This window comes from Desarmillaria tabescens, assembly GCF_030435595.1.
Source record: "Desarmillaria tabescens strain CCBAS 213 chromosome Unknown EV420scaffold_27, whole genome shotgun sequence".
Lineage (NCBI taxonomy): Eukaryota > Fungi > Basidiomycota > Agaricomycetes > Agaricales > Physalacriaceae > Desarmillaria > Desarmillaria tabescens.
The window spans coordinates 555,749-579,314 of NW_026848326.1; the positions used below are offsets into that span (position 1 = coordinate 555,749).

The 23,566-nt window shown below is 47.0% G+C and overlaps 8 protein-coding genes across 8 annotated transcripts; 1 reads left to right on the forward strand and 7 right to left on the reverse strand.

The window, feature by feature from the left end:
• Positions 1–130: 130 nt before the first annotated feature.
• EV420DRAFT_1695803 (uncharacterized protein) lies at positions 131–1,475 on the reverse strand (the record flags this gene model as incomplete). The annotated part of the gene is made up of 10 exons (XM_060479416.1): positions 131–241; positions 307–416; positions 470–557; positions 610–669; positions 721–825; positions 878–958; positions 1,008–1,204; positions 1,264–1,318; positions 1,370–1,382; positions 1,438–1,475. The coding sequence occupies 10 exons, from the start codon at positions 1,473–1,475 to the stop codon at positions 131–133; spliced, it is 858 nt and encodes a 285-aa protein (XP_060328647.1).
• Positions 1,476–3,231: 1,756 nt separating this feature from the next.
• EV420DRAFT_606821 (uncharacterized protein) lies at positions 3,232–3,916 on the reverse strand. The gene is made up of 4 exons (XM_060482785.1): positions 3,741–3,916; positions 3,595–3,624; positions 3,435–3,539; positions 3,232–3,353 (listed from the first exon to the last, which is right to left on the reverse strand). The coding sequence occupies exons 1-3, from the start codon at positions 3,879–3,881 to the stop codon at positions 3,444–3,446; spliced, it is 267 nt and encodes an 88-aa protein (XP_060328648.1). The 5' UTR covers positions 3,882–3,916; the 3' UTR covers positions 3,232–3,353; positions 3,435–3,443.
• Positions 3,917–4,633: 717 nt separating this feature from the next.
• On the reverse strand, positions 4,634–5,579 carry EV420DRAFT_1695808 (uncharacterized protein; the record flags this gene model as incomplete). The annotated part of the gene is made up of 4 exons (XM_060479417.1): positions 4,634–4,652; positions 4,710–4,891; positions 4,941–5,063; positions 5,121–5,579. 4 exons carry the CDS (start codon positions 5,577–5,579, stop codon positions 4,634–4,636), a joined length of 783 nt encoding a protein of 260 aa, XP_060328649.1.
• Positions 5,580–10,717: 5,138 nt separating this feature from the next.
• Positions 10,718–11,922, reverse strand: EV420DRAFT_1695809 (uncharacterized protein; the record flags this gene model as incomplete). The annotated part of the gene is made up of 4 exons (XM_060479418.1): positions 10,718–11,001; positions 11,050–11,231; positions 11,281–11,403; positions 11,461–11,922. Coding segments are annotated over 4 exons (1,029 nt in total), but the record flags the coding sequence as incomplete, so codon positions are not given.
• A 565-nt stretch (positions 11,923–12,487) lies between these two features.
• Positions 12,488–13,947, reverse strand: EV420DRAFT_1645162 (uncharacterized protein; the record flags this gene model as incomplete). Its single annotated transcript, XM_060477745.1, has 7 exons — positions 12,488–12,661; positions 13,020–13,107; positions 13,158–13,194; positions 13,258–13,315; positions 13,371–13,397; positions 13,451–13,479; positions 13,701–13,947. 7 exons carry the CDS (start codon positions 13,945–13,947, stop codon positions 12,488–12,490), a joined length of 660 nt encoding a protein of 219 aa, XP_060328651.1.
• Positions 13,948–17,246: 3,299 nt separating this feature from the next.
• EV420DRAFT_1481696 (uncharacterized protein) lies at positions 17,247–18,448 on the forward strand (the record flags this gene model as incomplete). The annotated part of the gene is made up of 8 exons (XM_060469795.1): positions 17,247–17,309; positions 17,364–17,451; positions 17,520–17,569; positions 17,625–17,694; positions 17,758–17,886; positions 18,049–18,122; positions 18,183–18,227; positions 18,284–18,448. 8 exons carry the CDS (start codon positions 17,247–17,249, stop codon positions 18,446–18,448), a joined length of 684 nt encoding a protein of 227 aa, XP_060328652.1.
• A 73-nt stretch (positions 18,449–18,521) lies between these two features.
• Positions 18,522–19,642, reverse strand: EV420DRAFT_1695812 (uncharacterized protein; the record flags this gene model as incomplete). Its single annotated transcript, XM_060479419.1, has 4 exons — positions 18,522–18,725; positions 18,780–18,961; positions 19,011–19,155; positions 19,197–19,642. 4 exons carry the CDS (start codon positions 19,640–19,642, stop codon positions 18,707–18,709), a joined length of 792 nt encoding a protein of 263 aa, XP_060328653.1. The 3' UTR covers positions 18,522–18,706.
• Positions 19,643–20,444: 802 nt separating this feature from the next.
• On the reverse strand, positions 20,445–23,287 carry EV420DRAFT_1695817 (uncharacterized protein; the record flags this gene model as incomplete). Its single annotated transcript, XM_060479420.1, has 10 exons — positions 20,445–20,755; positions 20,804–21,091; positions 21,142–21,280; positions 21,330–21,505; positions 21,555–22,025; positions 22,072–22,209; positions 22,260–22,394; positions 22,446–22,768; positions 22,822–23,134; positions 23,183–23,287. 10 exons carry the CDS (start codon positions 23,285–23,287, stop codon positions 20,543–20,545), a joined length of 2,301 nt encoding a protein of 766 aa, XP_060328654.1. The 3' UTR covers positions 20,445–20,542.
• Between the last annotated feature and the right edge of the window lie 279 nt (positions 23,288–23,566).

Genomic DNA, 23,566 nt, shown 5'->3' on the forward strand with positions numbered 1-23,566 from the left:
TCCAAAGAACATACGGTACAGTTATATGGCGAGACCATGCTGCCATCTTGTGCTTTATCCTTGGGGGGGTGTTAGCTCCAAGAAAGTGCACGAATCACGATGACTGACATTCATTTGACCCATTTCACAATCATTGTTGAATGCCTCCTTCGGTATCGCGACTGCTGACATCTCTCCTTCCGTTCGCCGTGTGTCTTGTGTTGACTGGGAAGTGGTATCCCGTAAGATGCTTGTCGGGAGGCTATCATCAGTTAAAGACGTATAAGTATCCCGTCCACCCATAATCCGCATTCTCTAATTCAGCACCATAATGACGGCGTTAGCATACAGCTTGGGTATGAGCAGGGCGGGTGTCGTATAAAAAGTCTGACGAGGGAAGGCAGCAAAGAGGATAAGGCTAAGCAGAGCGATAGCAGCTGAACGTATGTGGTGTTAATCTTGTGACGACGGCAGATAGTGGAATAAATACCTGTCACAGATCCTGTTTCAATAGTGAGACAAATTAACTTTGTGACCAGCATTTGGGTGCGACGGAGATTGGTACTGCCACGGATAAGCTACGAAATAGTATCAACATCAACGAAGATAACCGGAAGAGAGAGAAGTCACAGAGCAAGTCATACAGATAGCGATGACAATATCACACATAGCAGAGGCACCGCACCAGGTCTACGCACGGTCAGCGCAAAAAAAAAGACAAGATTCTAGTTAGCTACGTACCCCGACGGCAATGGACGTCTTCCGGTTATTGAGTTTAGTGACATTGCCTGCTTGAAAAGCGTATACGCCTGTGATTATAGCTCCCACAAAACTGGTCAACGATAGCTGTAAATAGATGAGCTAGATCGCCACAGAGCGGGAGCATGACAACAAACACAAATGACGAGTATAGGGACGATTTGAGACTTCGACAATATGAAAATTCGGTAGGCATAGAAAACTTGTCCGACACAAGCAACTGTTACTCTGATAAGTAACAGAAAACGAATGGAAAATGCTGCACGTACTAGACCGCTGATGACGGGGACAGTGAGCCAATTGAAATGTATCTCAGTGAGGGCTTCGACATCCCCGAAATGGTACCCATAGACTGCAAAGACATCGTGCGTGATGAACATCGTCTGAACGAACTCGACAATGTAGATGCCATAGACGAGGTATTTCGTGAACTTTCTGTCATTTGGAAATGCCAGATAGTACAGATCTATCGAGAAGGGATCCGAAGGGATTAGAAGCATTATAAATGGAGAATGAGCCACGCACAAAGCTGCACCGAGAGGGTCCCGAAGAGTCCCCAGTGCAAAAGAGAGGCGATGATCTGAATTGCCATGTGAGGGAATGAATGGCCTAAACGCAAAAAAAAACCAACCACGGGTCCCGACCTGAAATAGGTTGGTTCAGTACATACTACTTCTCGAATACATGACAACGACGTACACTTTTGCTATGGGATAACCTGAGGGTACGGGCAGCATGTTGTGTCTGGGGTCGTTTTACCGGTCCTGAAGGGAAATAGCCCGTACATATATACTAAACAGCCATGTGAGAGAAAGAAGGACTCGAGTGCCTAAGGCTAGTCAGCATTACACCACGGTAACTGAGCTAAACGACGGTATCAACCATGTTCATTCGTGGTCAGCGCATTAATCTATCAAATTTACTTTTACGATAATCTTGTGCCACGGTTCAGAAGAACTTTTCGTCTGAAGTGAGAGAAGAAGATTTATTGGCGTATTGATATCAAGTTGAAGTTGGAACCGCCTCCGGAATAAACTGTAAGCAGAAACAGGAACACTTCTCACTCCTGGCAGGTGACTGATTCGCACCGGTAAAAATACAATCCAGACAATTGGAATATAGATGAAATTTCGACAGTCTTTTGACCACAGCAAGATAAGTCGGCTTTACCATTGAAGAGAATCCCAACTCATTTTACTTTGGTCAAAGCCTAGGTCAAAATGTCATATATTATCCACCCATTTTCGCCGCTTTTTGCCTCACCAAACATAGCTGCTTACCAGGAGTGCCGGATTCTCCCGTCACATCGTAAAACTTCCTGATCTACCACGGCGTATGATGGTTTTGTTGGTTTCAAAGAAGTCCCGTAGCTCGGAATGCGGATGGCAATCTCTGTATCCATCTCGGCTTCATGTCTTCCAAGTATACCTCAGACAATCGTACTCGGGGAGAATCAAGGAGACGTACGACTTGTCCACAGCTTGGGAGCTCATTGTATCGGAGCAAATGCAGCCATGAGAAAACGATATGCCATGTACCGAAATAGATACCCAGATTTGTCGACAGGGACGACAACATGGGGTCTATAGGGCCATAATGATCATATCTTGACCACCCCTGGGGATCAACCGAACATCAGCCGACTAGATCTTACTCTCACCGGGCTCCCTAGATTCACCGTGACAGACTGTATCACTTCAACAGTCATTGATCCCCACCCCGGTGATATGCCTTGCCATTCGATGCTACAGAGCCTTCGCAGTATGCAAATATTGGACCTCGAGGGTGAAAACAGCGCGGATTTGTATGGTCAATATGTTACTACAGCGATAGACTTTATCATTTTAAGGTGGAACATTGGGGCTTCAGACGATGATGCTAAAAGAAAGATCATGTAAAGGGCACATATGTGAGCATATAGCTTCAATAACGCACGCTAACATATACACAGCGAAGCATCGTGGCTCTTAGCTCCACCAAACCTGATCCAATGCACATCCGTAGACCTGCCTGGCTGTACCTCTCCATCTCTCGAGGTCAGAAGCAAAGCCTTGCGCATACTCGACCCTTCGAGACGGTGAAATCGTTTGCCAACGATGACGAGGGTATGCAGAGGATCTCTGAAAGCATCCTCTGCACGGTCCAGGTACCGTAGACAATGCTCTTATTATCTCTTATACCGCTAACACAAGAAAGCGCGATGGCAAGTATTGTATCAGGAGATAGCGTACTAGTCTGTCTTAGAGACTCGGTCTCTACAAGTTGGGAGACAGCCTGGCGTATCGACATCGAGGTCTTCTGAAAGCTGAAACAAATATTAAGGTGTGTGTGAGAGAGAAAGGAAGAATCCTTACCAGGCCATGTTCGCCTCGCTTTGCTCATTGACATTTATATCTACTAACACGAACGTGAGCAGATCGAGATCTGCATTTTCTTTGATTCTATCATAGAAACTGTCGGGATTCCACGCATCTGTGTAGAAAACCAGGGAGATTGACTAGCAGAAGTTGTACAGTTGGCGGCCATGGGCGCCGACTGCGTTCATTATCGATATATTGTGGGTGACAGTACCCAGGGCGCGAGCGCGAAGGACGATGCCGGTATGTGTCATTGCCCTATGAAATCTGTGTGAATCCACTACCGAAGAAAATGACGTGCCACCGATCCGAATGGATCCCCGACAATGTACAACCTACCATTCTGTATTATCTAATATTGCATTGCTTCCCGTTTTCTAGACTCGCGACGGTCCATAGAGACGTCCATGCGCCCCGCATTGTGGGCCATAAGAGGAAGAAACGCTGTGGACGACCTCGCATGAGTAAAGGACGCAAGAAACAGAAGCGCGATGCTCACCAAAATAATAGTGTTCGACCAATTCGCATGCTGGTCGAGATCTGTTTTTAGGTTACCGGTATTAAGGTTGATATAGATAGATACTAACCCTTCATTCCTGGGACCATTTATCATTGGCGCGCGCAGAAAACTGAAGAATAACGCACCCTGACTATCTCTTTCCCTATCCCTGACGAGCCACCGGTCACTCTAACGATCTTTCCCTCCAAGTCTGGGATCTGGACTGGGGTCCATCGAGAACCAGGCTTGCTAGAAAAGGTACAGAGGTTGTGCAGGGTGTCGAACATTCCTTCAAAGTACGGTCACAAGTTGATGAAAGTTGGAAAGGAAGAATGAGATCTGCCATGGAGTGTTGGCACGGTCCGGGTCCTCCGAGATCACGTGCAGAATTTCAGGTTTCCGCTTGTCCATAACTAGACCCGCGACTATCACCAGCGATTCCTCATTCTCTCTATCGGACCTAGCGATACGGTTCCGACAACACTAGGCTAGGTGATCGACAAACCAAATTGCAATCCTTCCTTTAAAGTTTACGCTCGAGCGCTGAGCTGCCGCTGAAAAGACAATAATGTGGTTTCTTGTGTATAAATAATATTTATGGAGAAAAGGTCTAGCTAGACGCATTGGTGACACTCCCCCTGGATTAACACGTTCACTTTGGCAAGGACTAGCCAATGGCAGGCAGCGCAACAACAGCGAACAAGGAGAGAGAAAGTAATATAAAACTAAGCGGAGGTTTGTACGACATGCACTCAGTCGTGAATCCTAGAGGAAATATATCATTGTTGAGAAGTATCCGAGTTAGAGAATTTGATTCTGGAAAGAGTCAGAAATTGTGAAGTCGGTGTTAAATTGTCAAAAGAGAAGACAAAGAATGTCTATGGTGGACGGGTTCACGGGAAGGAAAATATCGTTCAGATAACAGGAGATAGTAAGTGTTGAAATAGGAAATGAAACAGTAGTTATAAGCTGTCGGTTGTACTTGCTTTACCAGAGAATAAATATATACGAGGGCGGTGGAACGCACTATCCACGCTACTCACGGAGCAATGTTATGTCTAAATACCGAGTGAGTAAAATTCATAGGTAGCCATAAATAAATAAATGAAACTCACTGGGCTTTATCGTTATCCGGTTCAAACGAGCACGAATCTCCGAACAACGTAGTCATATTGTAAAGAGGAAGCGCATCCAAAAAGGCCAATTGATTCGACATGCAATCCGTCGTGAATCCCGGAGGAAGCGTATTGTTGTTGAGAAGTGAGTACACTTTGACCACGCTCATTTGCGCGAGATCCTAAGATCGTAGTGAGCCACAAGTAGCAACAAACAGATTACATGTCCACCTCTGCGGGATTAGTCTTCGCGTAATTATCAGGGACACAGGTATCTTTGGACACCGCTTCTTCCCAAGATCCACTCCCGCTAGCATCATTGATCCCCAGTGCGCCCGAGGCTGCATGCGTAGACTGTTCATCTCAGTCAGCACACTTCTGAAAACGGACGATAAATAAATAAATAGTCACCTCGTGTATCCAAACTCGTTGGTCGCACACCCCAAAGAAATGTATGTCTCCACTTTCTGTATACGCGTGCGCTTCGCTGTCTGGCATAACTATCGTCGTCCTAACGTGCCTTCGCAGACCCACAGGAACACGGGCAAGAGCATTCGTTGCGTCGTCCAGTGTGATGTTGGCATTGCTGCAACGGCATATCGTATATGGTGAGCCACAGTCAACAAAGGTGACATTGACTACATCCGTAGAAGTAGTACAATTCTTGCCAATACCGGTAATCTCTGCGCATGCAGAAGGGATGGAGGTGAGCGATACGGTGGTGCTTTGAGGTCGGGGGAGGTTGGGTATGTCGAATGTGAGATCAGATTGTTGGGCCGTGAGGTTCAGGTCGCGTTCTTGAACCACGCTGTTCGCAAAACCAACATGTATCGCTGAGGAAAGCACTAGGAATGTGCCGATGTGTAGCATGGGGGAAAGTGAATACTGGACTGGTGAGCAGACATCGTCGTTTATTACTGATAGGATGAAACAGAATAATCAATGGTCGGGAGTGGTGTGGGGGTGACTAGCGCCTGGTGGTATTTACTTTCTGCTGTTGCCTGTGGGATGTCGAAACTGATCTCCGAACTCACCACTAGTACACCCTTGAAATCAAATACAGACTCTGTGGGGACTCGTTTTGGCATGATTTTGAAGCCTGGTTCACTACCTGAAATCGGAATTCAATTGTGCACTTCACAACCACGGTTAACCCAGATAATGATGGTTCCTTTAAAGATTCTGATGGACACCTACGAGGCGCCTCATCAATATTGGTTTTCATAGGGAAAGTTGAGAGCAGAGACTGAGCCAGCACTATGGACACTGGATAGGTCATCAAGTGCGCTGGTGATAAAGCAAAACGAGTTTATTTTAATGATATTACTGGATTAATTTCTCTGTCATCCATGTTGAATAGTGTACGAACCAGAGCGAAACAAATCTTCAGTCAATTTCGGTACAAAGCAATTCGGGAAGAGGAAGCGGGCAGAGTGGGGCCAAAATAATCAATCCGGGACAAGATCAGTGAATACTGCCAAGATGATGGACGACATAGAATCCAGGGCCAGTAAGAATCGGTATTTTTGTGCTCCTAGAGGCCCGGACCCGCAGTTGGATGGACACTGGTGTACCGCACTTGGTAGTGTTACACGGCGGTGTCCACAGTGAGCACCGGTTCCAGATATCACGTACACAGTGATGGTGATCCGTACTAGTAGTACAAACTACGATATACATGACTACCATCACCTGCACGACGCCCAGGCCTAACATCCCAATCCTGGGCCAAGCACACCCACGCAGTCGCGGAGCAGAAGCGCCCAGGAGCAGTAAGCCAAGTAAAGATAATAACGGAAGAACACAATTAAGTTGGATGCAATTCTCGAATGATGAGTGTCTGACTAGGGGGGTGCGGACACCTAGGGGGCTGGACTCGTCGTCCGGACCACTGAGGTCACTTGTCGAATCACCACCTCCCTGGCCACCGGGGGTATGCCTATTCGTGGCTTCAGACTGATTGTCAGCTTTTCTGCAGGGTCACTGTAGGTATCCTCCTCACCGTTGTCCATGGTGAGGCTAGACAAATATATCCAATGCGACCAACAAGAATTGGTGTCGGCACTTGCCAGTCCAACTGCACAGTTTTAACACAGCCATCCAAAAAGATTTAGGCGAGGGGTAGACTAATGCACGACACGAAATTGATCGCCGATGGTTGTCTCGACGGACTCTGCTAGTACGACACTGTGGCGTCGTGAGCAACTTCGCTGCGATTTTGCAAGCGGGCCAGTGTGCGGAAGTTGATTATATAATTTGGAGACAATCTTTAGAGACAAATTTGGGATCTATCTGTTTCCTGAGGTGTCTATCTAGAGCTAGTAGGTAGTTAGTGCAGTTACAGTTCGAGCAGGAACCCAGTAGGACCCGAGAGCACAGAATCAAAGAAGCAAGCAATTCAAGATGATGGCGGTAAAGTTATGAGTCCTGACACGGAGACAAAATCCGTGTGTACGAAAAGCGGAAGAAGGACGAAATTGGTTTTGAGAGATATGTACAAGTTTCAGTGACCTACACATCAAGTTACGGGGACCTGGGGGGTTTAGTGAGGGGAATCAAAGGTCAAACAAACAATGTGACAGACTTCAAGCATATTCAGTGGGTTTCAAACATGTAAGATATAACTCGAAGGCGGAAACGAGGATTGAACACGCGGAGGGCATGGTGGTGGAAGAACAAGTCGCGTCGAGCCAATCGGACCGTGATATGCACGTGATGCGTGCACCTTCCTCTTTCATCTCCTCTGACTCTGAGCTCTCCTATCATCGTTCATTGCCCTCTCAGCTTGTCGCGATGCCCTTCCTCGTATTCTGCTCAGACGACCCTGGAAACATCAACCAATCTTCGTAAATCCGGAACACTGGCATTCGAGCAGCGGTAGACATAATTAATGGGCCGACGTCGTGGGTTGTGGGTAAGTGAGGGATGTTCATTCGAATTTCTACCAGGTGTCATGTACAGTCTCGACTTCTGCGAACTCATTAACGGCGACGGTCTCCACAGACAATGTCTCTACGGTTCCCATTTATTCAAGCGCTAATGTGTTCTACTCGGCTGCTCTTTTTCACTCTGGGCCTCGTACTTGCTATTGCTGTGCTTTGTTCTTGATGGTCGCGGCCTTCTTGTTCACGCATTATTTGCCTTTCTCTGGTGAGTATGATCTTCTTTGATACGCGTTATCATTCAACAGAAGTAATTCTATAGCCTTCCATGGCGATGTTCGGGTTTTTAGTAGCATCGTACCCATATAGCTCAAAATCTCAACAGGAAATCCGGTATGAAGCTGGAAGGGAGTTCTCGCTCTTTCATGAAAATGCCAAGCGAGTACACACTCATTCTTTTTCTTGATCATTGCAGAAAATCAATGTGTTATCTAGCTACGATGTTTAACTCATTTGGACACATCTGATATAAACCGAGGCATCATGCTACGCTAAAAACGGTCCATTTCGTGACTGCGTCAAGATATACCTAATCTATCATCCTCAAGTCGAAATCTCCGGCCTCCGATGCTTCTACAGCCTCCTATTGTAGCCGAAACCCCTGGAACACGAATAATTAAGTCACGACTGGCCAGTAATCAAGTTCAAGACGCACCTTTTCCAATGGCAGAGCCGTTCAGGCACTATCACTCCGAATATGTGCAGATCCAATATTTCATGGGCGAATCTGATTAAACACTGTGAAATCGGATGAGACGCAGACCACAACGTGAAGGTGGAAAGTCACTAAAATAGGCTAATGTTGCCCAAGCCGTCCTTTTCTTAGGAATCTTCACTCATTTAACGGAACAGGACTCACAGAAAAATGATCCTTAATGATACACCGTACCATACGTCGCTCCCAATGTCTAATCTCAATCTCAAATTCCGGGCGCTACAGGTGAGCTTGAGTGTTTGATCACCGAAAGGGAAAAGGATTTTACCATTTGCTTAGTGCGAACTTCCCTGTAAACGACGCGGCACATGGTCTGCAGCTAGCAAGCTGACGAGAAGAGACCCACACGGAGCCAATCTCCTGTGTCGGTACGTTGCAAGTCATTTATTTACGGTTTTCTTGCCGTTAAAAATTTCCGACCTCGAAACCTTGCAGAGCCAAGCTTCTGCCGCGTAGTAAGTACTTTCTCGTGCATTTATCCGGTGCTACTGAGGGTTTTCTGTATTGCAGAATGACTTGACCTGCCTCCTGTGGCAGTAAGTGAGTCGTCGTTTAGGGTTGGTTTAGGGTTATTTTGATGCTGAAAATTTTATCTTTCAGATACAAAAACCCAGTTAAAAAGGTGTATCTCAAAAAAAACCTTGCAAAAGCCAACCAGTTTGGCATTCAGTAAGTCTTCATTCCGAGGACATTGCGCTACCTCAGGGCTTGGACTCGACGTCGTAACCAAACCCTTTGGCGCAGTAGGTCGGTTTCAATAAACAAGTGGGCATCTTATTCACTATTTTCGCGCTTTAGGGCTCGCTTTCGTGTTCAATAATTCGGACCCCCAAGCCATACGGAGCCAAACTCATGCTAAAAAGGCAAGACCTCGTTTCTGATCCTTCGAGTAATCTTATCGTTTTACAGGCTTGAATATCATCGTATCGTACTTCGAACCTTCCGACCCTGAAAGCCTGTCGAGGCAAACAACGCGTCACTGACTCACTCGGTAAGTATTCATTCAAGATTCTTCTAGCGGTGCTTTACTCATCTCTTTTCCAGTTTCTAGACATTGTTCTTCTTGACGTCACAATTACACCTTGCAGAGCTACGCGAGGTAAGTTTTGAAACGGATTAACGACTATGTTTGTCTAAGTTTCTAAAGGTCACTAGATGCTACGAATTCGGAGCAGCAAAGCGCGCGCCGGGGCAGTGGTAGGCCATTGTTTCTTCCGTCATCAGTTTGCGAAACATTTTGGCTTTCAGGAACTGTTTTGGGTGGAAGGTCGGCCTTAGAAGATAAGTGCGGAATTGGGAGACTTTGGCAAGGACAGAAATCGGACAAACGAGGCTATGAATATGGTCAGTTTTCAGTGAACCTCAGACGAAAAATGGAGTGATTTGACCTGAGTTTAGGGCGGAACTGCTGTTTGGACAAGCGGCGTTCCTCTTTTTTTTTTTTTTGACTTGGCGAGATAGTTCGGATGATTTAGACGGGAAATGCGTTCCTTAGCACGGGGTCTACAGGTCCTGACATCCCAACACTTGCTCGACGAGGCACTTTCGTCAGGCCACCGCCACAACCACGCGACGCGTATCCGAGTTGGGGAATTTGATTCTGGAAGGAAGAGAAAACATCGTTCAAATAACAGGAGATACTTAAGGCGCGTAAGTAATGGAATAGCAAATGAAACAGCAATCATCAGCTATCGGTTGGACTTGCTTTACCAGGGAACAAATGTAAACGAGGGGGATGGAAAGAACTATCCATGCTTACATCACGGAGCAATGTTATGTCTAAATATCTAGTAAGCAAGATTCATAGTTAACCATAAATAAACAAAAACTCATGATAAGACAGTACATTCTTGAAGACCGGATAACGTTAGCTCGGAAAAACACATGTCCAAGGAAATGCTTCCGCCGGACAAAGCATATACTCAAAAGTTGGCAGCAGCCACAGCAGGCAATTCGTCTATCGCACAGTGGACGGCAGGAGCACATGCAATGCTATCCTCGATGACCAAAGGACAGGCTGAGTTACCTCACCTGTACATAGAGGGATAGTTACCCAGTCCTACAATGTAATGTCAGAATATTAGATCCTTGACTGGAATAAAACTTGCCGTTACGCGGTGTCAGTGCCCAAAGTGACGATTACCAGAAATTGACGGACCATTCAGGTCGCAGACTTTAGGAGAAACCTTTTCATCAATACTGCGTAAGCAAACCTCGAGCTGACTGCGTGGTATCGACTCTAGCAGGCGCTCGGGCCTTTGGAAGCCGACATTAAATCGTTCAAGGGGAACGAGTGTCCGTAGAAACGAGTCACATGCAGAGAAAAAAAGCAATGGTTTTATCACTATCGAGATGGCAACAATAGAAGGCACACTAAATAACGGAATGGAGAAGAAAACAGTTTTCGATTAGACCTGTTTGGAGCAGGAACACGAACAAGGGCAATGCAAGCGTAGCATAGATCCTTGTTTCATCACGGTAACGTGAAAGAATTGAAGAGTTCATCGACGGAGTAGTGGAGGCTGGACTGGATGCTGTTGACACAGTAGACCCCAAAGAAGAGGCCAATACTACTTTGGTTAATGATGAACTTGAGACAGAGACAGTGGACGTTATAGGAGGTGCAATGTTATGGCTAAAAGTCGAGTAAATATCTGTGACTGACCACAAATGAAAAACCCACAGTGCTTCCGCGTTATCTGGCTCAAACGAGCACGAACCTCCGAACAAGGTATTCGGATTATAGAGAGGAAGTCCATCCAAAAAGGCCCACTGATTCGACATGCAATCTGTCGTGAATCCTGGAGGAAGCGTGTTATTGCTGAGAAGTGAGTACACTTTGAGCACGCTCATTTGCGCGAGATCCTACAACAGTATTGAGCTTTAAGTAGCAACGAATAGACTAGACGCCCACCTCTGCGAGATTAGTCTTCGCGTAATTATCAGGGACACAGGTATCCTTGGATACCGCTTCTTCCCACGATCCACTCCCGCTAGCGTCATTGATCCCCAGTGCGCCCGAGGCTGCATGCGTAGACTGTTCATCTCAGTCAGCACACTTCTGAAAACGGACGATAAATAAATAAATAGTCACCTCGTGTATCCAAACTCGTTGGTCGCACACCCCAAAGAAATGTATCTCCCCACTACTCATATTTGTATACGCGTGCGCTCCGCTGTCTGGCATAACTATCGCTGTCCCAACGTGCCTTCGCAAACCCACAGGAACACGGGCGAGAGCATTCATTGCGTCGTCCAGTGTGATGTTGGCATTGCTGCAACGGCAAATGGTATACGGCGAGCCACAGTCAGCAAAGGTGACGTTGACTACATCCATGCTAGTAGTACAATTCTTGCCGATGCCAGTAACCTCTGCGCATGCAGAAGGGATGGAAGTGAGCGATACGGCAGTGCTTTGAGGTCGGGGGAGGTTGGATATATTGAATGTGAGGGAAGGTTCTTGAGCCGTGAGGTTCAGGGCGCGTTGGTATACCGCACTGCTCGTAGAGCTAAAGCCTATCACCAAGGAAAGCACGAGGAATGCGCCAACGTGCGGCATAGGGACAGATTATTGATGGATTGACGAGCAGACATCGTTGTTTATAACTGATAGGATGGAGCAGAGTAATCAGTGGGCGGGAGTGCTGTGAGGGTGATTAGCGCCTGGTGATATTTACTATCTGATGTTGGCTGTGAGATGCTGAGACTAAGCTCGGAACTGACCAGTAGTAAACCCTTGGAATCAAATACAGACTCTATGGGATTGATCAATCTGGGATGAGATCAGTGAATACCGCAAAGATGATGAACCCAGGGCCAGTAAGAATCGGTACTTTGTGCGCCTAGAGAATCGGACAGGCAGCTAGTTGGACACTGGCGTACCGTACTTGTCAGGATGCAACCAGGAGGTGCCACGAACGCTTCGGCGAGACTTTGGCATTTGCTGAAGCCCAACGTCAAAGTCGAAATTCCACTTGTTCCTTACCTACGTCAATATCACTTGGGTTCTAATACTAGCGTGTTGGCTTGGGATTTCGTAGTATACAAGACTGGAACCAATGACATCACTCTGCGTACACGGCCTGCCCAACTTGATCCTTCCGCACCGCACATGGATGCGCTCAACCCGCATACACCAACCCGTCACTCCGCACAACCACCCCTACCCTTGTCCGCGCGTCCACCTTGGTCTCAATCATCTCTGTGCATGCCACCCTTCCTGTCTGCATACCCTCAGTCGTTTCCCCACGCACACCCCTCCTGCCGTTGACGTTGATGTCCGCATCCACCCCGAGCTTGAGAAACGGTGTCAGTGTTTGTGCGCTAATCGTTCATGAAGACCGAGGGCGTACCTTTCCCTTATCACGCATGCCGCGAACGCCTCTCCGGTCAACGTTCGGCGTGTCGAATCGGGTTCACCGGGTATGGAAGTATGTCGCCAGTGCGAGAATGAGCAAGCCCTCAACCCGGCTATTCTTTACTTGTTTTCTACGTTATATGTACTTAGGCCGGAGTTCGGTTCAATTTATTAGTACTCACCTATCCTGGGTCGAGCATAACTGATGCTAATGTATACGCAAAGAGTCAGTGATTGGACGTTCTGAGGGGAAAGGGCGCGCACCTTGCATTACACCAAATCCAATGCTTTCATACCTTGACGCTTGCGTACCAGGGCATAACCCGCCATGAAACACTCTTCAGCAACCCGCCCTTAGTCCAGTTCTCCCAGTTGTCAGGAGTCCTGTGGCTAATGATAAGCCAACGAGTGAACAAAGTAATAATAATACGTACTTCACCGCATGCCTATCGTCCGTAGGTTGTTTCGGCTCTAACAATCCAGTTAACAAGTAGTCAGCACAGAGTAGAAAAAGTAGACGCACCTTCAAACTACCCATTCCCCTACCACGTACAGCGTCAGGACTGGGCACGATGGCGGGGGATCCTTCACCCTAAGAACACGCATTAGCCGATAGCGATGAAGGAGAATGAACATATGTTCAATACCGAATCTTGATTATGAACAGAACCGGCCTAATAAAATCTCGTGAGTATGAGCCGGTGAGAAAAGTTGTCTGCTGACTTACCTTAGCTCTCAAGCATAAGGGGAGACCGTCTGCAAAAGATCGGTCAAAAGAGTTGTGCGTGTTGAAGGCGAGACGCGTACTACCGTTGCAGAATGGGAACCTACAACGCCAACGTTGGCAGGTCTTTCACGACGAAAAGGATCAATTTTTACCTATGCTATTTGAAGAAAGCGTCGTTATATGGAACGGAAAACTGTTAAATGCAAAGGTAAGTGAATGGCTGCACGAGGACACTTAAGGAAGGCCTTACCATTGGCGTTGAATGAAGATGATAGTACAGAAGGAAACGCTGGCGGCGTGACAACGGTCACAAAATCAACAAACAAAGCACCAAGCACGGGACTTGGACGTGCCACCTTGCAATGATGGCGTAACGGCCCACCAGACGAGCGGCACCTCTGAGGTATGGATGAGAAATAGAGGCTGGGATCGAGGTGGAGGAGATAGGCAGGTAGGACAGGAAAGGATGGGATGGGGAGATAGGATTCGAAGTACATCTTGCTCAGGTTTTATACCATCTCGGAGATAAATAAGGCGGACGGGATACTGAAGACAATAAAAGAAATTAGAATAGATGGAATGCATTGACAAAAGTCCACGCTCGTACCAATAATCCGAATAGCGAATGTTCGGGGCCGCACTATCTACCGATCATTGAAAACTTTGAACATTCTTCTCATTCGTTTTCCGATATCGTAGTACTACAGGCCTAGGATGGAGACTGCCTTTTCGGACGCTTTCCAGAGCAATTGTACACGTCAAGTTCCGGGGCTGGATGCTAATGTCAGAATTTAATTCGTATGAGCGGAAGCCGGAGAATTTGAATATGTTGCGGAATTGCCGTATTGATACCGTGTTTCCTCTGAAACGAGAAGTCCTGCCATTAACTTGTAGAACGAGACAATGTACCTCTCACTAAGCAGTTGCTGCAATAAGATAACCCATTCAAATTCATGCTAAATTCGATGGGAAAAAATTGAACGGCACTCACAGAATGAATTCCCATTCTCTTCAGGGTCGTTTCTAGCAACCTCAAAAAGGAAAGCGAGGACGATGATGCCATCACAGATGAAGAGCTTTGATCCTGATAACAATGTTCCGCGAATGCTCAGAGCTGCACAAAGCAAAATATATGTCAATACAGACATAATGAAGTCGTGCAGGGTATCCAAGACCCATCAAAGCTGCAAAGAAACTCCAGAATTCGTGAATTGAGGATCTGGGTGCCACCAACTTCAATCATAGCCGCTGAGCTCTCGAAGTTTCAGAACATCATGTTATACTCGGTACATTCAACATTCCAGGCACCGTTCACCGCCCTACGACGAATACATGTCAGGAATCAAAAATACCAATATTTGATATGTGTCTACCTGACATCGGTGTCGTTACCTGCATTCTTCCAAGTTTCAGGATACAGGGCCCATGACAGCACCCTAAAATGATGGGGTAACTTTCGTAGCGTCAGCCAGTATCCATCGCTTGCCAGTGGGTATAACAAGCACCAACGACCATTATTCACCTTTAGTAGAGTATTTCCTAGGCCTAGAATGTCGATTATTTTAGGTACAGGAGGAGCAGGGGAGCATAGGGCACACGTTCTGCTTACCATTCGAAGAGACGACTCAGACGGGTTGCAGACTATGAAAATTAAGGGCAAGGAACACATCGTGTCGTGGCGTTGTCTCCATAAGGAGCACCAGGTCAATCAGGGTCTTGCACTGATGTCATAGAGTCCTCAGGAGGTGGTCAATCAGGCTCTCTTATCAGCACCGCCACAACCACGCGACGCGTATCGGAGTTAGAGAATTTGATTCTGGAAGGAAGAGAAAACATCGCTCAAATAACAGGAGATACTTAAGGCACATAAGTATTGAAATACTGTTGGAATATGACAATCTGGCATCATGCCTCTGATGTTTATTAAGGTACTGTACCATTTCAATCCATTCGTATTCGTAAAATAGCCCCGTGTCACAGGTCGCAAAGGCCTCATTCGGGAAGTTTTTGTGTCACACATCCGCAAAAATGCCAAATTTGACGCAAAATGGCCGAAATTTGGTTTTTTCCCTCGTCTGCAACACTTTTCGCACCGTTCATGATCTATTCTGGCGGCTCAATACCTCTAAAAGTTGCTCTAATTTGATCCAAAATGGGAAAAGTATTCATATTTTGTACGAATGTCTCAGTCACTAGCCATGGATTCGGTCATTCGGCACGGTACAGGGGGTAGGTAGGTGAGTAATATTACACGGCAGTGTTCATACGGTAAATGCCGGTTCCAGATATCACGTACACAGTGATGGTGATCCGTACTAGTAGTACAAACTACGATATACATGACCACCATCACCTGCACGACGCCCAGGCCTAACATCCCAATCCTGGGCCAAACACCCACGCAGTCGCCGAGAAGAAGCGCCCAGGAGCAGTAAGTCAAGTGAAGACAATAATGGAAGAACACAACTAAGTTGGATATAATTCGCGATGATGAGTATCTGATTAGGGGGGTCTGGGCACCTGGGGACAGGACTCATCATCCAGACCACTGAGATCACTTGCCGAATCACCACTTCCCTGGCTACCGAGGGACAAATATATCCAGTGCGACCAACAAGAATTGGTGTCGGCACTTGCTAGTCCAACTGCACAGTTTTAATATAGCCACCCAAAAAGAGTATAGGCGAGGGGTACACCAATACACGACACGAAATTGACCGCCGATGGTTGTCTCGATGGACTCTGCTAGTACGACACTGTGGCGTCGTGCGCAACTTCGCTGCGATTTTGCAAGCGGACCTGTGCGCGGAAGTCGTTTTAATAATTTGGAGACAATCTTTAGAGACAATTTTGGGATCTATCTGTTCTCTGAGGCGTTTATCCAGAGCTAGTAGATAGATAGTGCAGTTACAGTGTGAGCAGAAACTCGGTAGGAGCTGAGAGCAGAGAATCAAAGAAGCGAGCAATTCGAGATGATGGCGGTAAAGTTATGAGTTGACATTTGCCAAAGTCCAACGTCAAAATCAAAATTCCACTTGTTCCTTACCTACGTCGATACCACTTGGGTTCTAATACTGGCATGTTTGCTTGGGGATTTTGTAGTATTTATACAGGACTGGATATTTTGCAGTTAGCCTCATGTCGCGTTTGCTACAGTTTCTTTGTGACTCACTTCGTTCAACCTGCTATTGCGGTGCCATGCGAGACCGAACGGGCTTGATTGCGGCTTTCGGGACTTCTCAAATCAAATCAATGAACAGTTCTGTCACGGAGACAAAATACGCGAGTGTCGGAAAAGCGGAAGAACGAGGAAACTGGTTTTGAGAGATATGTACAAGTTTGAGTGACCTACACGTCAAGTTACGGGGACTTGGGGGATTTAGTGAGAGGAAATCAGAAGCCGAACAAACAATGCGACAGACTTCAAACATATTCAGCGGGTTTGAAACATGGACGATGTAACTCGAAGGCGGAACCGAGGATTGAACACACGGAGGACATGGTGGTGGAAGAACAAGTCGTGTCGACTCATGATATCGGACCGTGATATGCACGTGATGCGTGCACCTTCCTCTTTCATCTCCCCTCCCATCGTCGATCTTCGTAAATTCGGAACGCTGGCATTCGAGGGGCGGTAGACATAATTGATGGGCAGACGTTGCGGGTTGTGGGTAAGCGAGGGATGTTGATTCGAATTTTTACCAGGTGCCATGTACAGTCTCGACTTCCCCGAATTCGTTAACGGCGACAGTCTCCACAGACAATGTCTCTACGGGTCCCGTTTATTCAAGCGCTAATGTGTTCTACTTGGTTTCTCTTTTTCATTCTCGGTCTCGTAGTGCTATTGCTGGCGCTGCAGGTAAGGGTGAGCTTTTCATCACCGAAAGGGAAAAGAATCTTACCATCTGCTTAGTGCGAACTTCCCTGTGAACGGGCGGCACATGGTCTGCAGCTAACCAAACTAACGAGAAGAGACCCACGCGGAGCCGATCCCTGTGCAGGTACGCTGTAAGTCATTTATTTACAGTGTTTTTACCCTTGAAACCACTCACTTTTCATCAAATTTGAGGCCAAAATTTCCGACCTCAAAACCTTGCAGAGCCATACTTCTGCCGTGTAGTAAGTACTTTCTCGTGCGTTTATTCGGTGCTGTTGATGCCTTTCTGTATTGCAGAATGACTCACCCTGCTTCCGAGTCTTTCTTGACTCTGATTTTGCAGAGTCCGTGCCTCTGGCGGCGGCAAGTGAGTCGTCGTTTAGGGTTATTTTGATGCTGAAATTTTTATCTTTCAGATACAAAAACCCAGTTAAAAAAGTGTATCTCAAAACCTTGCAAAAGCCAACCAGTTTGGCATTCACTAAGTCTTCATTTCGAGGACATTGCGCTACCTCAGGGCTTGGACTCGACGTCGTAACCAAATCATTTGGCGCAGTAGGTCGGTTTCAATAAACAAGTGGGCATCTTATTCACTATTTTCGCGCTTTAGGTCTCGCTTTCGTGTTCAATAATTTGGACCCCCAAGCCATACGGAGCCAAACTCATGCTAAAAAGGTAAGACCTCGTTTCTGATCCTTCGAGTAATCTTATCGTTTTACAGGCTCGAATATCATCGTATCGTACTTCAAACCTTCCGACCCTGAAAGCTCGCCGAGGCAAACAACGCGTCACTCGGTAAGTATTCATTCAAGATTATTCTAACGGTGCTTTACTCATCTCTTTTCCAGTTTCTAGACATTGTTCTTGACGTCACAATTACACCTTGCAGAGCTATGGGAGGTAAGTTTTGAAGCGGATTAATGACTGCGTTTGTCTAAGTTTCTAAAGGTCACTAGATGCTACGAATTCGGAGCAGCAAAGCAGGCGCTGGGGCAGTGGTAGACCATTGTTTCTTCCGTCATCAGTTTGCGAAACATTTTGGCCTTTACGAACCGTTTTGGGTGGAGGGTCAGCCTTGGAAGATAAATGCGGAATTGGGAGACTTTGGCAAAATTGTCTGAAAACAGAAATCGGACAAACGAGACTATGAACCAACACTTACTCGATGAGGCACTTTCGTCAGTACCGCCACAACCACGCGTATCCGAGTTAGAGAATTTCATTCTGGAAGAGAAAACATCGTTCAAATAACAGAAGATCCTTAAGGCGCATAAGTAATGAAAGAGTAAATGAAACAGCTGTCATCAACTGTCCGTTGGACTTGCTTTACCAGAGAATAAATATAAATGACGGCGGTGGAAAAAATTATACATGCCACATCACGGAGCAATGTTATGTCTAAATACCGAGTAAGTAAAATTCATAGTTAGCCATAAATAAATAAAAATTCACTGCGCTTTATCGTTATCCGGTTCAAACGAGCAGGAATCTCCGAACAACGTGTTTGGATTATAGAGAGGAAGCGCATCCAAAAAGGCCCACTGATTTGACATGCAATCCGTCATAAATCCCGGAGGAAGCGTATTATTACTGAGAAGCGAGTACACTTTGACCACACTCATCTGGGCGAGATCCTAAGACGGTAGTGAGCCACAAGTAGCAACGAACAGATTAGATGTCCACCTCTGCGAGATCAGTCTTCGCGTAATTATCAGGGACACAGGTATCCTTGGATACCGCTTCCTCCCATGACCCATTCCCGCTAGCATCATTGATCCCCAGCGCTCCCGAGGCAGCATGTGTAGACTGCTCATCGTGAGTCAGTGCACTCCCGGAAAGAGGTAATTAACACTCACTTCGTGTATCTACGTTCGTTGGCTGCACACTCCAAAGAAATGTATCTCCCCACCGTTCATATACGTATACGCATGCGCACTACTACCCGGCATGACCATAACCGTCCCAACCTGTCTTCGCAGACCCACAGGAACACGGGCGAGGGCATCTGTGGCATCACCCAGTGTAATGTTGGCATTGCTGCAACGACAAACCGTATACGGTGAGCCACAGTCAGCAAATGTGATGTTGACCGCAACCATTGAAGTGGTGCACTCCTTGCCACTGCCGGTATACTGCGCACATGCAGAAGGAATGGAAGTGAGCGATACAGTGGTGCGTTGAGGTCGGGGGAGGTTGGGAATGTCAAATGTGAGACCAGATTGTTGGGCCGTGAGATTCAGGTCGCGTCCTTGCACCGCGCCGTTCGCAAAGCCGACACGTATCGCCGAGGAAAGTGCTAGGAAAGTGCGTAGCATGGGGAAAGACTACTGATGAGTTGACGAGCCGAGATTGTCGTTTATTACTGATAGGATGAAACAGAATAATCAATGGTCGCGAGTGAGAATGATTAGCATGTGGTGGTAGTTGCTCTGTTGCGAGATATCAAAACTGATAGTGGCTCACGACTAGTAAACCCTTGAAACCTGTACCGAAATGGGGAATCATTTTAGCACGCGTTTGAAGCCTGATTTACTACCAAAAAGTAGAGTTAACTCGCCACTTCAGCCATAGGCTGTACCCAGAGAATAAATGTACCTTGAAACAGTTTGATGGACTTTTACGAAATGCCTCGACAATATTGGCCTTTCATGGACGGGTCCGTCAGTGAGCTAGTAGTGAAGCAAAACGAGTTCCTTTCGTCGATAACATCGATGTGAAGTCTCTATAATCCTTGCTAAATAGTGTATGCGGCACAAGGCAAGAAGGAAGTCCAGATCTGGCTGAATAGGGCTGGAATGATCAGTCCGGAACACTGTCCGAGTGTGACTTGTCCGTGCGAGATTTACGTCGCACTGGCAGCCAGTTGCTGCTTGGGTTCTGATACTTGTGTTTTCTCGGGGACTCTGTGGTACATAAGGCGATAGCTAGTCTGATGACACGTTTGCTACAGATGTGACTCTTTTTGCGACTCACTTTGTTTGAATCCAGGCAACCAGACGCACCCGGTAATGCTGTCCCATCCGAAACCGTCCCCTGCACGTTTCTTTCCCTTAAAGTCCCTTTCCTCCATATTAGAATAAAATCCACGAAACCAACGACGTAAAATGATAACGTGCTTATGTACATTAAAACAAGTACAAAAAAAAATACAAGAACACGTTCGTTACTAGAAAAGAAATACGCCTATGACAAAAAAAAAACACGGACGAAGGCAATCAATGAAGGGGGACAATATCAAACGCGTCGCTCCGCCATCCTTCACCCTGAATCACCAACTTTTCGCGTTCTGCCGCCTTGTTTACCCATCCAGCAGGGTCGCCCTCGGACGCCAGCATGGAATCTCGTTTGTTCGCCACAACCTTGAATTGTGACGTAGACGTAGACGTACTAGCCATCGATCTGACCTCGTCCTTCTTCTTCTTGAAAACCTAAAACTCCCGTCAGGTTTATACACAAGTATGAAAGAAGTGTCTTACCTCTTGAATCGCGTCCATCTTTCCTTTGCCATCCGCTTCCTGCTCCTGTCTAACATTGACCAACACTCCATCGACGTACTCAAGACCGGTCCGTATTGCATCCCCTACCACCTTCTCAATCTCCTTCTTGACTATAGGAAGGACAACAGGTTTAATCATCCGGTACAAGAAGTCGTGCTTGAAATCGCGTAGAGAAAATTTGAGCGAATCCACCTTGACATTAACTTTCTTGATGGTAAAGACCGATGTTGGGTCGGATTTGGATGAGGACGTGAGGTGAACAGTAGCCTGCGAACCGATGTTACAACACTGAATGTGAATACGGCGACGAGACTCACAGTTAGTCCCTGTCCGCCTAAGACAATATCTGCAAGCCCTGAATCTTTCCCCTTGGGTATCCCATTTTTCTTATGGAAGTAGATGGCTACGTCTCGTAGGTCTGCCTGTATCTGAGCAAGCGTGAACTTAATCTCATGCCTATGAATACGTTGAACTTAGGTCTCGAAAACACAACGAAAACACTCACCGGCTTTCCTCGGTACCTTCTTGGATGACACTGTACGGTGAGAACGTCATATAGTTGTGCGCCTCGATAGATACGATGTTGGGGAACAGATTGCGACCGCTAAGGGTAAGGTTCTCCACGACAATATCAACAGAATCGTCCGTGTATTCGATTCTCGGAATGGGGATATAACCAACCTGGAGCAGATCAGTCAGAAGGAACACGAGGAGTAACAGGCAACCAAACCTTCTTAACCAGCATCGGTAGAACTGTCCTGCGAACGTCGCCCCAAAGTTCACTTTTGAATGTTAATGAACCATCCTCGGCAAAGAGAAGATCCTTCATGAGTCGAGTCCATCCACCGGCAAATTTCCTGTTGGTAGGATCGTCTCCAATACCATTCAGCCAACTGCCGGTGCCATTGAAAAGCCTGTCAAAGTGCTCCGTATACTTCCCATCTGTACCATAGAAGACCTTGCCCCGGTCAGTCCATTTGCGTCCGTCAGAGCCGGCCTGACGTTCGAGAATGTATCCGGGCTTAAGGAGGACACTCCGCAACCACTGTGTACCTTCTTTAAACCACGCACGTAATTCTGGATCGCGATGAGCATCGTCGGCAAGTGCGTAGAAAGGGTCAATGATGAGATCCATCGACAGGCCGTTGGCGAAGCGCTCCAGAATCGTACGCAGTTGACTGAGTGTTGATTGAAGCTGAGTCTGGAACGACATGAGAAAGGAATAGAAAAGCAACGTTCGTTCTTACGTTCTTCAAGGCCCCTCCTGCTTCACTCTGGGCACCGTTTACGATGTTTCGTCCGTGGCTTGCATACTCCTCAACGCGGTCCAGCAACCATCCTAAAGATTCTTGATAATCTTGATGTTTCTGACACTCGACTACGACCTGTACCCAAAACATCAATACACTCGAAGCAATGCCGAGGACAAGAATACCTTCTTGGCCCTCCAGATCCACTGCTCCCTTCTCTCCTTGGGGAAATATTCCTCGCTCAAAAACTGCTTGCCGTTCGATACCTTCTCGTTCGCGCGATCCTTGTACTGCTGAGGAATGGCGTTCGAAATACCATTCTGTATGCACCGTGAACTTACGATGAGGCAGCAATGAAAAATATCACGGACCTTTACTTTGCCCATAATACCTGAAACCTTTTTGTCTTCTTCATCGCTTGCATTGGTCTCAGCGTCGACAGACCTCTGGACTTCCCCAGGATCAACGATGTCAGACTGGCCGCTCACGCCGGGAAGCCGAGTTTCCAGCCTCTCCTCGTCGGGAACAAAGTGGCCCTCAGGTGCGCTCTCATCGACATTTTCGAGTTGCTTGGCGCTGGGAGCGATGACTTTAGCTGCGAGATCTCGGCCTACGATGCTGAAATCCTTGATGAGCTTTCGGAACTCAGAGTTGGTTAAGACGAGATTGACGAGCGTGCGCACATGGCGCGTAGCTGCGAAGGTGTTTTATACTCAAACTGGGAGGAGAGATGGGGTTGGCACACACCTGTATCGACGTCCTCTTTAGCCTTCTCCTTGTCAACACCTTGAACGTTCCCTGCACTAATGTCCGACATTTCCACTTCCCTTGTCTGCCAAATCCAGTTCTGTATGAGCTCGTCGCCATTCTTCTCCTCTATCATATTGCGCAGCGTCCTGAGAATCTCCTGAATGTCGGCGACGAGCTTCTGACCATCCTTCGATAGCGTCGAAGTCTCCACAGGCGGGTGGTCGAGCGCATAATTGAGCCATGAATCGAATTGCTTGTTCGTTGGTAGCCGTGCTTGTCGCAATGCTTGAATGGTACCGTATAGCTTGATCTATGCGAATATCAGCACATACAGCGTCCCGCCTAGCGCCAGACATACCTTTCTGTCAACGTCGACATCCTTAGCGACCTTATCGACAGGGTCGATGACGCTGCCTTTCTTCGGGTGCGCGCTGACGTCCTTGAGAGCGGGAGGTAGAGACATGGTGGGGATCGAAAAGTCAACTCCTCCCTTATATACCCCGACGATTCATGGCGTGTGATGACGCAGCCGACGTCATCATCCAACTTGCGAGGGATTATATAAATTTAGAGTGTGTGGCGCAAATTCGTCATCGTTGATGAGCATCTCGAATTTTAGGGCAGTAGACCTGCCAAAGCTCCAGGTGTTGCAAGCAGAGACAATTGTGTCTGACCTAGAAAGAATCATTTCTCATCAGTATCGCCCCAATGTATACTGCACAAGACATTATGAACCAGGAAA

Bases quoted from the DNA above. Each gene is read 5' to 3' on its own strand.
- EV420DRAFT_606821 (XM_060482785.1), bottom strand. From the start codon at position 3,881: ATGTTCGACACCCTGCACAACCTCTGTACCTTTTCTAGCAAGCCTGGT. The intron at 3,625-3,740 runs GTGCGTTATTCT...GATCTCGACCAG, and splicing joins TAGGGAAAGAGATAGTCAGG to CATGCGAATTGGTCGAACAC. The intron at 3,540-3,594 runs GTGAGCATCGCG...GGTCGTCCACAG, and splicing joins GGTCGAACACTATTATTTTG to CGTTTCTTCCTCTTATGGCC.